This window comes from Phaethon aethereus (genome assembly GCF_964289735.1).
Source record: "Phaethon aethereus genome assembly, chromosome: 2".
Lineage (NCBI taxonomy): Eukaryota > Metazoa > Chordata > Aves > Phaethontiformes > Phaethontidae > Phaethon > Phaethon aethereus.
Window position 1 is genome coordinate 155777499 of NC_138582.1, and position 18123 is coordinate 155795621.

The 18123-nt window shown below is 44.8% G+C and overlaps 1 protein-coding gene across 1 annotated transcript in view; it reads right to left on the minus strand.

Moving 5' to 3' along the window:
- Positions 1 to 17919, minus strand: part of NRP1 (neuropilin 1) — a gene marked incomplete at its 3' end in the record, with an annotated part of 111412 nt that extends 93493 nt beyond the window's left edge. The window contains exons 1-2 of the mRNA XM_082014725.1: positions 16451 to 17919; positions 12996 to 13170 (exon numbers count right to left, since the gene is read on the minus strand). Coding sequence (XP_081870851.1) covers positions 12996 to 13170; positions 16451 to 16517 — 242 coding nt within the window. The 5' untranslated portion in view covers positions 16518 to 17919. The remainder of the gene's footprint in view (positions 1 to 12995; positions 13171 to 16450) is intronic.
- Positions 17920 to 18123: the final 204 nt, after the last annotated feature.

Here is an 18123-nt window from a genome sequence, read left to right on the forward strand (position 1 = left end):
TTCAGAACAGCCCCTCAGTTTAGAGCTATCTGGCCACTTCTCAGCTTGTGCACATCAGGTTAGACCCACTGCAGTTATCGTAACAGCAGCAGGGAAGGATCCAAACCGTAAAGGAAATACAAAGTAGTCACAATTTCACTAACTTCACTAGAAACACACAGACATAAAACTGGTATAGTTAGGTAGAGGATAGGACCCTTAATGTCAATGATGTTAGCTATTTTGCACAGTATTTTTGTGTAATATTTGAAAGAGAACAATTCCCTGGAAATGTAAGCCTGCACAACGTGTAGAAGAACATGGCATAAGAAGGTTTTTTCTGTGCCAGTCCAGCTCATTTATCTCCACCACGCCTGCCAGGGGATAGCAGTGGGACAGTGTAAGGATCTTGCAGCAGCCAGTGTGATCTTTGTCCCAAATATGCCAGTAATTTGCACATCAGGGTCTTCCTGAGCCAAAAGTCATGTCCTTGTGTTTAATGGCTTTCAAACAATTTTCTTCTCATTGGTGTAAGTCGGCTTTGAAGCCAAACATTTAGACTCCATAACAATGGGACCCCTAATGCTATTTTATGTGTACTGAGAGAAAAGGCTGGTAAACTCAGAGTTTGGTTTTTTTTGCTGGGATGAATTTTGCTTTCTGAAAGTTTTGATCATGCAGTGAGGGGTGAAGAAACATAGCCAAGCAGTCAAATCAATATAAATTAATACTTCCATTTCCTTTTGATTCTATTTTCCTTCTATAAGTTTATCACTTGAGCGGGAGTTTCAAGGCTGTGACTGAGAACAGAAACAGCATCAGGAAGTTGGGGTTTTAGCAAGAACCCAACATTACCAGCTGTCATGGTTTTTGTCATGAGTATCATGAAATTTGGTTGCAGGTTTTAAAGCATCAGCTGCTGATAACATACTATTGCCAAACTTCTCATTTAAGGCGGAGGAATTTTCTGGCTATTATTATCACCGAGGAAATTCCCCAAAATATATTAGATGGAAAATGAAAAAGAAATCAACAGTACTTTTTGAGATACAAGGATTTTTATAAAGTTTCACAAATTTTGAGGCCTGACTTACGATGTCCAAAACTTCGAGTGGACAATATTGAGAAAGCAAGCTACTGTGTTTTACTCAGGAGGGTGTGAGCTTTCACATCACCTACAGAGAGGAGATGGGGAAGGATGAGGCATCAGGTGGAACAAGCAAACCACAAAACAGCCTGAAATGTTCCGAAAGGAGGTTAAGAAACAAGGTTGATGACCCAGCACAGTCCTTCATGCATTACGTGTACTCTAACAACAGAAATGGGGGTGTTTTTTAATTTTATTTTATCATTGTTCTAGCAGTACGAATGCATTTGAAAACTCATGGGCCTCTTTTCTCCCCTACACGCACTGTGTGCACTGGAAGGAAAGTAATGTCCAAACTGAGAAAAATTCTACGCCATACACTGGTACCAGAAAAGTGCTCTTCAAAAAAAGATTTTCTGGAGTCTAAACCAACGTTTTTTTCAGTAGGGAGAAATTTTGCCATTGACTTGAAAGAAGCCAGAATTTTACCTTCTGTGCAGGGATGAGGAATGCTCCCCCCATAGCAGGCAGAGCAGGCCCAAAATCTTTGTGTCATCTGCTTCCACAATAACAGCTTTATAGAAGTAAGTTAAGAATGAATAACTTAACAGCTACCCAAGGCGGCTCTAAAGTGCTGCTTTCCCTCGCTGCACATGAGAAGACAGCCATTAGTGTTGCTGCTGCTAGGTTCACTGCTCCTCGGGGGACGCTGCGTTTGCAGAATGGCCTGGTTTTGTACTGGCAGTATGCACACATTTGAAATTGCTTGCATTTGGATGCTGTTTGGTGCTCAGTTTTGAGTTAGTGCCGTGTCTGTTATAGATTCTTCTCATCAAGGATAATGTGTCTCCTGTGAGCATGAGTCCTATTCTTTGTTTTTGTTTGGATAGCACTTCTCTGAAAGCCAAAATATTGCCACACGCATTTTTACACAGCAGTATATTGTTAAAAAAAAATTAACAGCCAGAAGAAGAACAAATACAAACTAATGGCAAATAACTGTTACATTGCACTACATTTCCACCCAGCAGTCTCCAAGGACTTCACAAACACTAAGAAGTGCATCCTCAGATATTTGCAAACCAGAGAAATACTATCCTCTCTAAGGAAACTGAGGCACAAAGATGGCGATTGACTGGCCCAAGATCAAGCAGTCTGAGAGCGTTAGCACTGTAAACAGCCACAGTGCCCTAGCACCCACTCCTGTGTGCTGCTTTAAAGATGTTAGTGGAAAGAAAGGTTTGTACACATGACAAAAGGACTTTGGTCTTTATTCCACCTACTTTTAACAAGCTCCTACCCATCCTGCATGAGTACTGAAGCCTGATCTTGCTGAATGGCAAAACTTTAACTGACTTCACTCTGAGTTAATGCTGTTTTAGCTACAATATTGGCCTTTCTTCTGAGAGTTTCTAGGGAACTGTAGAAATGTAATCAGCTCCTCACTCAGCTGATATAAATCACTGGTGCTCCACTCACTTCAGTAGAATGATCTTTGGACAAATTAGAATATTGCCCATGAAAAACAGCTTCCTTTCTTTACATTTTTAAAGGAAAATTATCAGATGAGAAAGAGATGAAGCTGCGATGTGTCAAGGAAGGATATATTTTCCTTTCTATGCTGAGCATATGGGCACATACCAAAGTTACGTGGTGATCAGACGTTTATTTTCAGAGCACTCAGAGTTTGATTTCAGAGCATCAGCTGAGCTGTGGTTACACCTGTGAGCATGTTTTTACTTTGTAATGTCAGGGGTGGGAGGAGGAATAACTAAGAAAAGGGATAAACTACCTTGCACGTCATATGGAATATCATGGGGCGAGAGTGTGCATATGGACAATTTCCATGGAGTAAGCGAGGTGCTTGAAGGTCACACCACAGTAATTTATCTAGCTGCCTACTGAGGCAAGTTCAAAAAAAACCTTCCTGGAACGCATAAGTTACATCAGGCAGAGGAACTGCTTAGCTTAGACACTTTGCCTAAGCTTTTGGTTGAAGAGGAAAAGCTGGGAGAAAATGGACGTGTCAGTATGAGGAGGTCAATATGCACATAGAGAGAGAGAGATATGTGTGTATATTGCAATTTGCAACTTGCAACCATTAAGGCAATCTAATTAATTTTTGCTAACAAATTTAGCTAATACAGTGTCCAAAAACCTCTACTAGCATTTGTGACTAGTTATGCAACGCAGAAGTAAACCTATACATTGTTTTTACAACCATTTTAGCTATACCAGCTTAGAAAGCATTATAGATAAAGCAGTACAATCCCCACTACAAACAGCTGACACTAACAATGTTTATTTCTTCAAAAGTACTGACATAAGACATCTTTATACTAGAATACATGTATTCCCCAGTGTGTGTTGAATTGTTTTAACTATACACAAAACCTTAATTGAAATCATTAAATGAGTACAAAAATCGGTGTGTCAAGACTAGGCTTTAGAAGACAAAGATTCAAGTCTCAAGGACTACGCAGGTACGGTTAATTAAAAAGTGTAAAAATGTGCAAAGTAAAAATGTAATAGCCAGTAGAGGAAGCCTAATTGCCTGGGAAATGTGAGACTGGCTCTTGGAAGAAAGTTTTAAGTTTACTTTGAGGGACAGCTATTTGTGTGGGAAAGGCTGAAGAGCACTGGCTTTTTGAATAATGACATGCTATGATGGAAAGAATGAGAAGCACTATTAGCTACACTGTTCAAGAGTAATAAGGAACTTGAAAATGATGTCAGAGAAATGAGATAAAGAAGACTATTATACTGTTTGAAGGCCATCATCTAGTATAGCTGTGGAGGAGAAATGAAAATGGAGACCAGTAAGGAACATAATACGATATGCTTATGGTATTTTGTGCTTGAGCTATTGGTGCAACACTATTGGCATCAGTGGAGCTGTCTTTGCTTGCTTCGCAGCTCAATGTGGTCCTGTATCAATTTTATATACCTACATTATATAGCGTATGTGCTATTGAAGCACAACAGAAAATTTTTGAAATGTATTAGAATGTTAGACTATGTAGAGTGGTCAAAATGTGTACCTGCTTTAACTGCTTGCCATCTGAAATACAAGGAGATGAACTTAAATTGTCTGCTATAAATGCATGTAAAGAAGTTTTGGATTTAAGCCCAGATATGAATATACAAATAGATAAAGTTTATAGAATTGTGACACAAACTCTCAGGGGTTTTGTGGGAATGTCAAAAAACACTCAGCAATCAGAACATATACCTGCCATGTTAATACATCTTATGCCTCTGTCTCCAACACAGATTATGGAGATGGCTGTGAAACAGAAAAAAAGAGCTTTTATTTAAGAGCTACCTTTGCATATTTTTCCAGACTTAACTAAAGCTACTCAAACGGAGCGACAGCCTAGGATTTCCTCTAAGAAGGGTTTTTAGCATGAGGGATGTAAGCCTCGCATTTTGCATCTGGCAAAGTAGAATGATCGCTATGGAAATAGGCAGCATAGCCTACGTTTCTGCATGGTGATCAAGCTAAAGCTTTTCTAAATTGCTGATCTGCTTCCCTTGTTACAGATGAATACATGAGAGGAAAGTCGGTAGAAGTTGTCTGGCTTAATGACAGATTGGCACAAGATCCTAAAAAAAGGCAAACTTTGGTTCTTACCCTTGCACTTAGCAACTTGTCCCAAACCTTCACTATTATGAGCTAAGATTCAGGCGGAGAAATGATAACTTATTTATCGTGATTTATGAATTGAGGGGACAAAAAAGAACGAAGCTGAATTTTCTACTGTATCGTAAATTACTCTGCAAGCATCTGAAATCTATTGTTATAAAAAGTAACTATTCATTTGTGTAGTGCCATAGATGTATGTCCTAGCTATTATCTGCACAAGTGAGTCTGTTGTTTTCATTGACTTCAGCAGGACTGTTTATGTGCGTAAGATGAGCAAAACTTTGGCTGTGAGGGAGCATTTCTCAAAGCCTGAGGCAGAATAATCACATGGGTGTGAACAGAACTCCATTTTTCTTTAGGTTACCAGCTTCTAACTTAAGAAGGAATGTTGTAAAAAAAAAAAAAAAGAAAAGGGACTACCTGTATCTTCTTTTCCAACATGAAAAGCAGTGGGGCATGGCCCCAGCGCAGGGCTGAGCTGTGAGTGCAGCGTGTGCCTGCCCTGCAGTGGGGTGCTCCAAGCCCTCTCCCACCCCACAGCTCTGATGGACTGTGTCTTCACATGGGGGCACGGAGCAGCCCACGGTGCAAATGTGCAGTGGAGCCCAAGCTGCTGGGAGCGTAAGGAAGGGATCAACCCAGGCTCTCATTCACTGTGAGGCTTGGCTGGTCTGTATTTAGGGGAGACATGGGGCATGTGGCCACTGCAGCTCCACATCAGCATGGAAGGGAGCAGACAACCGCCCAGTTTCTCCTGTAGAACAGCAGGTTATTGTGCTTCTGGGATGTGCATAGTTTCTTCTGGAAGAAATCAGCACGTCAAACACGTGTCTCTTCCACATATGGAGATATTTTGTCAATGGTCCTTCTGAGCCACCTAATTCTTTGGTTTATAGCATTACATAAAATACTTGTAATGCTATTAACATGCAAGATGCATCTAAATATGCACAATCCTTTTCTGTTTAAATGAATTATTATAAAGCTCACACAGTTCACAACCCAGCTTTGTGGACCAGAGTTTCATAGTACCTTATGTGTGAGAAAAAATCAGAAATGTGATTTTTTTAGGTTACATTTTTAAAAAGCTTTGATATTACACATGAAAATCAATTTCCTCCATGGAAGTTTAAGACTTGGGAAGGGGGTTACTCTCACATTTTTGTGAATTCCTACAGAAAAACAAATGACCTATGCTCTCCAAAAGTTGGCAGGTGACTTATTAAACTTCTCTCAAATCTGCTTCAGGAAGTTCATTAAAACTCTATTTGGAAATGGCCAGGTGCTTGCTTCCCACAGTGCAAGAGGGAAATCTGTCACCCTGTTTAAAAAATTGTTTGGTTACTTGGGATAAAGAAATAATCATTATACCAAGCTGTGTGGTTTTGTGATGGAAAACTGTGGCTTGGTGAGAAAAGTACCAAGGTCAATGCAATGAAAGACCAACAGTGAACTCAGACCTGATTTCAGAAGTCAGCAGTGGATGGAGGCCAGGACAACGAAGTCTTTTCTGTGGTTAACTTGAAAACACTTTTTAAGATTCTGGGTAGAAATAACTCTCTAGCTTGAGAGAGTTTTTAGCTTGAAAAAATATCATTAGAAAAGATTTTTATATGTTTTATGAGGATCGCTAAGGCTGACAAAATTACCTTGTTTGACACTGGATCCTGACCTAAATACTATGGCCAAATCAACTAACAGGAAAATAGTAGTGCTAAGGCTTTTCCATTCTTTATTCTGCCAAACCATTGCCTCTTGCAATCAGGATTGATTACAAACACCCAATTAAGAGGCATTTGGAACATGATCTGAACACTAATCCTGTCTCTTTTTCTCTTTATACCTAATTATCAGCCTTAAGATGGGTATTAGCGCTTTAATTAGTAGATTTACTTTAGGAACTTCTACATAAACTAAGAAATCTACTATATGCATAAATGTGTGTATATATGCACAGTCTTAAAGAGGTGCATGTAACATGTATGCCTATATCCCAGTAGTTCTGTGTGATATAGAAATCTAGACACATACATGTGAGTGCATGTATATCCTGTTTTCAGACATAATTTCATTCTTTGGAAATACTACAAAAGAAAATAATTGAATTTGGTTTTACACCAGCTGTATAAAAATCTCTCTATCAATCATAATTATCAAGTTATGATCCAATGTTATAGCTTTCAATGAGCTATAATTAAGAAACTAATTTTCAGCAACACATAGGTTTTTGTATTAATTATATTAGCACAGAAAAGGAGGGAGGAGAGGAGAGCAGGGTGGAGTTGACTGAAAACATACTGAGTGTTTCATGGGACTAATGCAAATGACGCTGGATTTCAATTTAGAAAGGACAGCCCTCTGTTCTGAATTTGTCTATCTCTGTCCACAGAAATGGTGAAGGATTAGGCTCATGGGAATCCAAATATGACCCTCAGCTTTTCTGTCTGAAGGGCATCTGGTTGTAGCACATCAAGACGGAATTCTCCCCACAGTTCACTTAACTGTCTGGATTAATAGAAGCACTTACATATGATTGTTATTATAATTTTAGTGCGCTACTGTACAGAAACCCAACTCAAGGCTCTACTGTGCCAGGGAATGCACCCATACACACAGAGTGGAAAACCAGGCTCTGCATCCAGCACCTCAGCCCCCAACGCAGGCAAGCACAGAATCTCCAGCTATGACCAGGCAGTTTAGTCATGGTTTCCCTAATACCTTTTCCTAAGAAAACTCAAACCCAAACCGCTACTCTAAAAGAATTATTAAACAGTTTGACCATAAAGACTTTCACAAGAGTTAACTGCTTGGATAAACAACGGAAGAGTCAGTTTATGACACTGTGGAATCAGAAAAACAATATAATTTCCAACTTCTTTCAACACTTATTTAGTCTCTAAAGCACAATAAAATAACAGCATTATCTTTAGATAGTTGCATCTGATACTTGTATGCAAATATATGCCGAGTCCTATAGCATGTACTTGTATATACTTTCATGATCCAGAACCTTTAAGTTCAGAAAAGGTGTGTGTCTGTGCGATAACATGCTCCATGTCTACTACAACAAGTGGGGTTTTTTGCTTCCCCGATCCTGCGCAGGCTCTGGGCTCACTCCTTTCCTTGGCATGGTTTACTGTAGCTTCCAGAGGGTATCAAATAGCAATGGTCACCAGCAGAGGTGTCTGGAGTCTACTTACTAGCAGCACGGTCCCTCAGAAAGCCATCTGTGTGCTTTATATAAAGTAGAGAAATGCCCTTGAAGTGCACCCAGGCTCAAAGTGTGTGGGCTGGGGGATTTAGTGAACTCAAATCAGGACAAACATGGGAGCGTGGGCGCTTCTCCAGCTGCCCTCAGCAGGCGAGGAGGGGGCACGCCCGCCGCTCTTGGGTACCTCGTCCCCAGGCGAATCGCTAAAAGCCCGACGCTGCTGCCCAGAGGAGTGGAGGGGCCCAGCAGCAGCAGAGGGAGAGGGAATTAGGAAGCTCTGACTGACATTTGCCACCAAAACGACTGATACAGTCATAGAACAGTCCTACAGGGCCTGTGCTGCACCCTTCCTCACAGCCTTAAAGAATAACAGCCGACAGCTCTGTGGAAGCGGAGGGCAAAATTCCCATCGCTTTCAGTGATAAGGAGGCTGCACTGGGCCCAGACCCTCCATTACACCCGAGATGTCCCTGTTGCAGTTTCGGGGAAGCAGGTCAGGGCTGCTAAGGCCGGAGTCTGGGCCGCACCTCTGGGCAGCCAGAAAGCGGCTACGTGCGCGCAGCCCTTCACGGGAGCCTTCCGACAGGCGAGGCCGGATGGGCGGCCCAGCGACGTCCGCCACGGGCGGGTCTCCGCGAGGCGGGCAGCTAGGACACCCGCACTCCGAGCCCCGTGACTCGAGGCAGCGGGCTCGCACCGCCTCTGCGCGAGGAAGCACAAAGCAGGCCTCGCTGCACAGAGGGACAGGCACCAGGATTTAGGCAAAAGCAAAGGAAAGCTTACCCTTTGCAGGAACTAAAGAAAGGCGGAGCCGTGGCTTGCCTTGCTCCTGTTTATTTTACCGGCCTCAGTTTGTTATACCTACAGACTTACAGCATGAATCCATTGACATTATTTAGAAATAAAATGGATGGACGAATTTCTAACGTCATTAAGGTCTACAGGAGTTCCGTGGGGCTACAGTTTCACCTTGCAGGTCTGGATAGCTATGCTGTCTTCCTTACCCAAGGATCTGGAGGAGCTGTTTTATTCTGTATAAACAAACATGGGTATTCTTTGCTCTGTATTCTATAAGTGACTGCAGTTTCTATACAGCTCTAATACCAGTGAAACTAAACCCTGGTACATGCAATATAAAGAATAATTATCTATGACATCTCTCCTTCTACAACTCAAATGTTTCCAAAATGGGTAATTTTTCCATTCCAAGTGATTTGACAGCATTGTGCGTATACTCCATAGTTGTCAACCAAGGCTGATATTTACTCTCTACTACTATAAATGATGGCAAATAAAACAATTGTGCTGTGTGGTATATCTATGAAAACGTTGTAAAACAACGCAGTCAAGTCTGGCAACGAAGTCAATAATTTGTCAGTAAGGAAACCACTATTGGGCTTTCTCTACCCAACCCTCCACCTTTCTAAAGCCCCTTTCTTCTGAAGCTTCACATTCATTTTCTTAATGTTTTTAACCTAGTGTCTGTGAAATTTTTATTGCTCCCTAGATAATGACATCTGATCTGAATGTAACCACACACCTCTTTGCTCAGCAACATTTGTCACAAACCATTATAAATTATCATGCTGATAGTGTGCATTGCTGGGAAACCGGAAAAGTTCCATAAATTCAAAGTACTGTATCAGTGACATTCTTGTTTATTATCTAGGTATAAAGTTTTACTAGATTCAAGATGGCTACATTTACACAGTAGGATACTTCAGCAACACGAGACTTGTACAGCTTGCAGAAAGTGCTGAAAAGCATTTACCACATGCAACAAACACTGGAGCATTTTAACTAATATGTAGCCATATGTTTTGTCTCTTCTATTCATTTTAACCATGTTCCTGACTCCAAAAATGCATGGCTATTATTTGGGCTTGCTTGAGAAAAGGCAAAACAGCAAACAGAAACTATTTTCTCTTAAAGTACAACCATAGTTTCTGTTTCTTGGGCTCCTGAAAAGGAGGCATAACACTCATTAAAGTTAAAAGTTAAAAAGAGACTGTGTATTTTTTCATTATGTATGTCCTTGATAACAATCTGTGGTTGACATGATTGTATACTTCCCGTCGAGACCCAGGATTTCCATTATGCTGGTTCAGTAGTTCTGGCTGGATTTTTTATTAGATGAACCTAGCTTGTGTGAACAGATTTTTAATTATTTGCGTATCTTTATTCTTCAAAACTGTGAAAGTTGAGTCCTTTGGAATGCCTCCAGAGAAACAGGAATTTTCACCATGTTTGCTTGAAATGTAAAACAACTCAAACAGTTCTGATTGTCAGAAAATCACACATACATGAATTTTATTAGGAGTCATTTGAGAAATACTTATTCATTAAAGCATAGCATAATAAGTAGGTAAATCAAGGGCATATTTTTTAAATTAATTCCAAACCCTAACATACAAAGAGACTAACTGGGAACAGCTTCAGTACAGCTAATACTTAGATTTGCTGCTTTTGATTCTCCTCAGAGAATCAACCTTTCACCAGTTTTACATTTCAATACATCTAGCCCTCTATATAGAGTAGTATTTTTAAAAGTTAGATAAGGTCTCTCGATTTTCTTGTTGACACTACAGAACAAGAAGGTAACCTTTCCAAAGTCACATTGTTTCCCTCCCTGGGCTCAGGGGGGTCCTTGTTATTAAAGTTGTTTTCAACACTAACTAAGGTCTGAGATGCAATGAACAGCATTGTAAAGAGGATTTTGGGAGCTAGGCCAGCAAGCTAATCTTCTCCTCTAGTCTACTCTAATTGTATGGGGCATTTTTTTTTCTCAGACATGAATTCCCCTATCTCTCATTTTCTATCTGCATTTCATATTTAAGTGCTTATTAATTTCCAGTGCTAAACCTTTCAATAAACTAGAGTGTAACCTAAATTGCACATTTCTAGACTGCAGACCGAGTTACTAATAAGCTAAGTATATTAGGAAATCAAAATGTACTTAGTTGCAAAACCAAAAAATCTTGTGATATGTTTTATTGTATTAATCTCCTGTTGTACCCAATATTTGGTACAAGGAATATGAATTTTGTAAGTAGACACTGAAATTTCAAACCACAGAGGTTGTTGACGAGTTCCTGTTGCTGAAATAATTTTCTATTATTCTGGTCCTAATTTTTTTGGCACAAATGCAATCCCTCTCAAGTTAAAAGGAGCAATTTTAAATATAAGTGAAGTAGCAGCTGAGTAATTTAGCATAGCCTAGAAGATTAGCATTTCAGCGTAGACTAAATAACGGTAAAGTCATCACCATAGCACACTGCAAAGACAATGCAAGCAACCCTGTTTAGAGACTTCCTTCCACCCACTACCATCGCATTACTGCACTGGGCCCCCTTTCAGAGAAATAATGCAGGGGAGAGAGTAGACAATGAATATTGAGAAGGGAGTGATGGCGGGAGGGAGTCAATCCCTTCCCTGGACCCCGTTCAGCTCAGTCTATCACTGTTTAGCACAACACTATGCCACAAAGATTACTTGTTCTTCAAATAATTGTATCCTGTACACCACTTTACTGCTGTCAAAGACCATGTTGGTTTTACAGTCTTGGAAAAACATGTATTCTAGCAAGGAATAAGAAGGATTTGACACTGAAATATGCTTCATTTAATTTCCTAATCTCTACCTAAGAGACATAGACAGACAAACATTTTAAAGCATTAGCACTGTCCCACAGAACGAAAGCAAAACTGTATCAAGAAAACACTGGGAAGTGAATCATTGCCTCAATACAACAAATTAAAAATTAAAGAATGGGAAGTCAGCGTGTGAACATATGGTGCGAATATGAGCTGCAGCTCCAACACCACAGTAAAAACTCATTTTAACAAAGAGTCGGTTTAGTTTTATGAGCATAGGGTTTCCTGCATTATCACTGAACAATGGTACTGAAATGCTGATGTATAAGAGATTATGAAAAAACAACAAAAAAGCAACTAAGCACCACACTGCATCATTACAGAACTTCATTTTAAGGGAAATCAATAATTGCGATCTAAGTAATCAATTTATTAAATAATAGGAACAAAGATGTGCATGGTAAAAACTAAGTGCTTGAGTACAGTTGCTGTCTTTCAGTTCAACACTCTAACCACATGGTCTGTTACAACCACTCCTGACAAAGCTGAGCATCACTTTACAGGACCAAAACCTGTAAAATCCCGAATACTTCCATGAAATGGCAAACACAACAGCTATTGAGTTTAATCTCTTTCTGACATGCAGAGAAAACCTTGACTGGTAGCATTAATGAACAATAACTCTCTCTTGCAGTTGTCAGAAGGGGATGAAAAATCCATGGTACTCAATAAATTTTTAAATAATGAATCACTAAAATATTTTCTTCATGAAACAAGTAGGCTGAATTTAGAGGGCACATTGAAGAGGGGAACGATCTGACCATGTGTTGCCTTGTGCAAGCTATGCGGTTTACAGACGTGGGGAAAAGTGGAAAACAGCTCCTGGGAGGCTCCGAGTCCCATCCTCATTCTTGGAAATAGGTGGTTGAAGGGAATGAGGGGAGCCTCAGCTGTCCCCTTCCTCCTCTTGGGGCACTACAGCAGAGCAGGAGGGGTGGGGGAAGAAGAGCTATTGGCTATAAATGAGCAGAAAAGAGTGAAAGGGGGAAATACGACTATCAGTCCTGCGGTCCACTGCCCCCTTAATGGGCGAGAGTAAATGCCAGACTAACTCCACGTTAAGAGGCTTTGGCAATTTATAAATTGTCTGTTTCTGCCATAGGCTGTTTGTAGCTGCGAGGATACGAAACAGAAGGGAACTATTTTTTACAGCCCTGGAGGCTCGCTCAAAGAGGCCAGCAGCCCAACGAACGCGCAACGGTGCCTCCCCCAACCGCAGCCCGGTAACGCGCAGCAGCACCGTCATCCGCTTGCCTCTCCCATCAGGCGGGCGGAACTCAAACCTCCTACAAAGCTCAAAGAAGTTGCCAAGATCTTTTCCAACTCTTTAGAGCCCAGCGCGGCGCGGGGCGCGCGGGGCGGCGGCGCGCCGGCAGGTGGCGCCGTGGCGCTCCGGAGCGCGCGCGCGCCCGCACTTACTTGCAGTCGCGGTCCTCCAGGTCGAAGTGGGGGTTGAAGTTGATCATGATCCGCTGGTAGGGCTCGGGCGCCTGGATCAGCCACTCGCACTTCTGGCTGGGGTGGTAGGACTGGGGGTAGCCGGGAGAGGTGAGGTACCCGGGGTTTAAGATTTTGATCGTGTCGCCGCACTTATCTGCAAGGGGAAGCAAACAGATTGGCCTTTTTTCAGTTCCTCCCGGCAAGCACTCGGTTGCGGCCGGCAGCGGCGAATCAGCCCATCGCCATGGGAATATGCCGGGGGGGGTGGGGGTCGCGGCCTTCTTCAAGTAAACTTTTCCCGCATCCCTACGCCTTTAACACAGAGTCATCTCTGCTGCATTTTACCGAAGGAAAGAGGCCTGCCTCTCCAACTCATCCTTAAGTCCAGCGGCTGGACAGGCAGCAGGTAGCAGAAGACAGCCTGTTTCTAACAGTACCCTTGCCCCAAGCTCACAGTGCCTCTTACAGTGTCAAAACCTTGCATCCTCACAACAGCGTTAACGCTGGCTCAGAAGGGTGTCTGAGACTCAATTACCTCTAAAAAGTATAATCTTCTTAAGTATGAAGTTTTAAGGAAAGCTGGGAGGAGACCTAAAAGGATGCCATTTGACCCCCTGCCAAGCTATGGGATAAGCCTGCTCTGTGTCAGTGACCACTGGGATTGTCTTGGTGGATCCAAGCTCATTCACAGCAGACCCTCCCTTTGTTTTATCAGTCCATAAATCTAGGCAGGTTGAAACTATCTGTGGTCTCCAAACCCAGGCTAGCAGAGAACAAAGTGGTTTTAGTGAAGCAGAAATCATCCACTATTTATTCCTTCAAGGAAGTTTGTTCATGCTTGGAGACTGCATCAAAGTAATGGAGCAGAACAACATCCTTTCCTCTCCCCTCCATCCCTTCCTCCCCCCCCCCCCCCAACAAAGATTTATTTCTAGCAGCAAAATAGTTGCAAAAGTTTCCAGAATCACCAAGTGTGACTGTGAAATGTGCTGTGCTGCATCTTGCTCCTTTGGCCAGCATTGTCAGGGTTGCATTATTAAGGTTTACAGGAAAAATAAAAAGGGACAAGAAATCCAACCTACACGGTCACTCACTTTACTGTCCAGAGCAGGTTTGTGTTACCACTTTTTTACTGCTATGGATTTCTTTCTATAGACCTTCAGGGAGGAAAAGCTTTCTTCACACACTGTTTTTTTGATTTTGAGCAATAAAATATGACAGTAAACTTCAGACAGGAAGAATGTCCACACTAAAGAGCCAGACTACGTATCACTACATCCCAATAATGGTATGTACAGGCTGCAGTGCTGTATCTAATACATTCCCTGTGAAAGAAAAATGGCATTCCTTGCTCTCAGCGTGAATTTATAAATGTATGGGATTTTACTGTAGGAAAAACAGGTCAAACGGAAATGAATGAGGAAGTGCACATCAAAAATGCATAAAGCTACACTACAGAAATTGTTTGCCATAAATTAGGAGGGAAGGGTATGATACATACTCAGCTGTATGGTCAAAACCCAGATATTGCTAAGCATGTTGCTGGGAAAGGCTATCTTATTATTTATTTCCACTTTGCTTTTGCAAAACAGGCTGTTTTCCTCTGACCAGAACAAAAGGCATTGCAGCTTAAAGCTCAAAAATTGTCACTGGTGATTTTGCTAATCTGCTGTATGGGGCTCTCAGGGAATCTTGCCTTTTCCTCCCTGTGTAAGCACACTCGGAAAGTGATCCTGTCTCATTAAGCCCACTCCAGCCCTGCAAACAACATGGCAGAGTCTGGCATCTGTTAAATCCCTGAAATAAAGCAGTGCTGCTTCCAGTCACTTGACAGAGTCACTTCAGAGGACGCTGCGGTGGACTCACTACCACCAGTGCTCCTTAATCTGCGACTTCTGGGAAAGTGACAGTGTAATAAGATAATACGGTCTGCTAGACTCCCTGGCTCTGCGCAATCTCTCTCACACTTGATTAAGAAGAGCAGTTTCTAATGACTTTGGACCATTAGTTCTAAATAAGGTTAATGAATTAATTTAGCGGACACTAGTACTGCATGTAGGTGAAGGTGGCATTAGTTAGGTCTGGTAGGTTACAGAGGAGGTTAATGGCCTTGGTGACTCCAGCAGGGCCACCACATTAACCGCTTGTGGTGGAGGCTTCTGACCAGCAACCTGCCCTACTCCCATTTGAAAGGGGAGAAATGATCAACAGCAGCACTGGGTGCCTCCTCCTGCCCCTCAGAAGGTGCAGGACTAGGGGCAGCCCCGGTTTATGCGGGAGCCAGGGAGGCAGCTGCCCGTACCCCTCACCTGGGCTGGAGGGGTGAGCAAAGTGCACCTCTCAGAGCATCCCCAAGCTGGGCTTGGCGCACGCTGGAGGAGGCAGCTCGTCCTGATTAAATTAAGCAGCCTCCTCAAAACGCATTGGGAAAGAGATTAACTTCCATCATAAAACACGCGATTTTAATACTCTCTCTTCCACGACACTCCACTTGTGGTCCCTTATTAAAACAATATACCAGCCTAAGTGGAGAGTGTGCTCTTCTTTTAATTACTTTGATTGAAAACGCAGTCAGGCAAAAGTAAATATTTGATAATTAGTTGATAATGATTGCTCAGGATTCGTCGGGAAAGGAAAACTCGTGTGCGAGAGCTAAACGTCAAGCAGTCCCACAATTAGACCGTCTTTAAAAATGCATCATGCAGTGAAATATTCACGGTGCCCTGGCATTGTTCGGGGAAGGAGGACCACGCTGCTTTTAATTAGTGGTGTTTTCAAGGGCTGCCTGATAGTACATTAGCTACATCAGTCATTTGCTACAGGATTTCTCTCTTGGAAGGGAGACTTGAGCCTTCACAGAGAAGCTCAGCTTCTCTCTTGGCACTGTGCAAGTTGCACGTAAACTGCAGACTTGGGAAAGGGGTAGCCCAGAGAGCTCTCCGTTTGAAGACTACCCGCAGGTACACACACAGCTAGTAAAAGGCACGATACTCCGATACTACGTAAGATACTACGATCTTACGCTTTGGAAAAAGAAAGGGAGGGGGGGAGAAAAAGCCTTCCCTTTAAAGGGTTCATTATCTTTCAGATATCGAAGGCGACACTTATTTAATCGCCTATGGGAGGAAACATTGTTAAGATAATTGGCTGTCCTGATCTAGCGAGAACGAGCAGCCTGCTGTATACAACAACCCAAAAGAGCAGAAAATAACGTCGCAAGGCCATGCCAGGCGGGCGATCCTCGGGCGCGGACCGCTCCACCTCCCTCCTCCGGCAGAAAGTTCCCCCCAGCCGGGCTCAGCTCGGTAGCGGCCCCATCGTCCGCCGTGCCCCATCGCCCACCAGCACTCCGCCCCGCTCTGGCAGCCCCAGAGCCCAGCCCCGCCCGCAGCTGCCTGCTCAGGCTGAGACCCGACGCGCCCCGTGACACTTACCGCTTCGCAGAGCCCTGGCGAGGGTGAAGGTGAGGGCAGCACAGTGCAGGAGAAGTCCCCAATCCATTTTCCCTTCCGACAGCAGGGAAAGGAGGAAAAAAAAAAACACAAAAAACCAAAAAACAACCCAAAACAAAAATGCCCTCCACGCACAACTCTTCCTAGGTGTTAAATCCGCCAGCCGGAGTCAGGAGCAGAAAGCACGGTCCGCAAGGGCAGTCCCGGGGGCCGGGGGAAGCTGGTTTCTTTCCGTGGCTCAGGTCGCCCGCATCCTGTCATTCACCGCCGGCTCCCTCTCCCCTTGCCCGCACTTGTTCCTTCCCCGGGCGCCGCTGCCCCTGCCATTCCCAGCGAGACTAGAAAGCCAAATGAAAACGAGGGGAAAAAAAACAACACAAAACCAACAAACACACAAACAGGACAGACAAAAATCCTCGCCGCTGCTGGCACCTCGGGAGCACTCTGCTGGGGCGGGCTCCGGGAGACGGGGAGGGGTGCGCTGCGGAGAGGAGAGAAGGAAGGGAAAGCGGCCGTGAGCGGGGACCAGCCAGGAGCTGGAGTTTGGCAAACTGCGTCCCCCCCCAGCCTGACCCGCTCTCCCGCTGCGGCGCGGCCGGGAGCCCGGCAGCCCCGGCGCGGCGGTGCCCGGCGGTAGTGCCCGGCCGTGCCCGGCCGTGCCCAGAGGTGGTGCCCGGCGGTGGTGCCCAGCGGTGCCCGGCGGCGGTGCCCAGCCGTGCCCGGCGCCCCGCACTCACCTGCCCCGGCGGGAAGCGAGCGAGCGCGCTGCCGCCGCGGGGACGCTCGGCCGGCCGGGGAACGGGAAGCGCCCGGGCGGCTCCTGCTCGCAGCCTGAGGAAGAGGAGCGCAACTCAGCGGCAATAAGAGAGGCCGAGGAGCCGCCGTCTCCCAAGCCCCAGTCCCCTCCCCCTCCCCGCCCTCCTCCTCCTCCTCCTCAGCCCCCCAAGACATCGGCAGCACGGAAGAACCAACAAACAAACACGGCACCCAGGCGGGGCGGGGGCTGGCTCGGGGGGACGCGGGAGGGGAAGAAGGGGGACGAGAGGCGGCCTCCCCCGCCATGGCAGGTAGAGCCGAGCGAGGCGGAGGGACCCACCTGCGCCCCGCCGCGCCCGCGGGCTCATGCCCGGCCCGGCCCGGCCCGGCCCGACCCCACAGGGTGCACACACGCACCCTTCCCGCCTGCCGGCCCACTCCCTCCGCGGTGCCCCGCGGGCACCCTGCGCCGCCCCCCGGGCCTCCCTCTCTGCCTCCTCCCCCCCGACCCCGCTCTTTTTTTTTGCGCGAATGTGCAGCCAAGCACCCGGCCCCACACGTGTCCCTCAGAGTCCCTGCGGTCCCCCAGTGGGACACCACCCTCTCCTGTGATCCTAGGGGCTGCTGGCCACTCTGGTGTGGACTGAGCTGTGGGGACCCCCTGTGAGGGGACCCCCAGTGGCAACCTCACCCAGACCCACGGCCTTTGTCCCCTTTGTATTTCTGCATCTCTGGGGGGGCCTTTCTGCACCCTCTCCCTCCTGACCCTCTTCCCACTCCCCTTCTCGCCCACCCTGGCTGTCATTCCTGCTTCTCTCAGCTTCTCTTGCTGCTTTGCCCACCCAGTCTGTCCATCTTTCATATGAAGCCGCTTGAGGGGCTGAGGAGCTGCTGGTGAC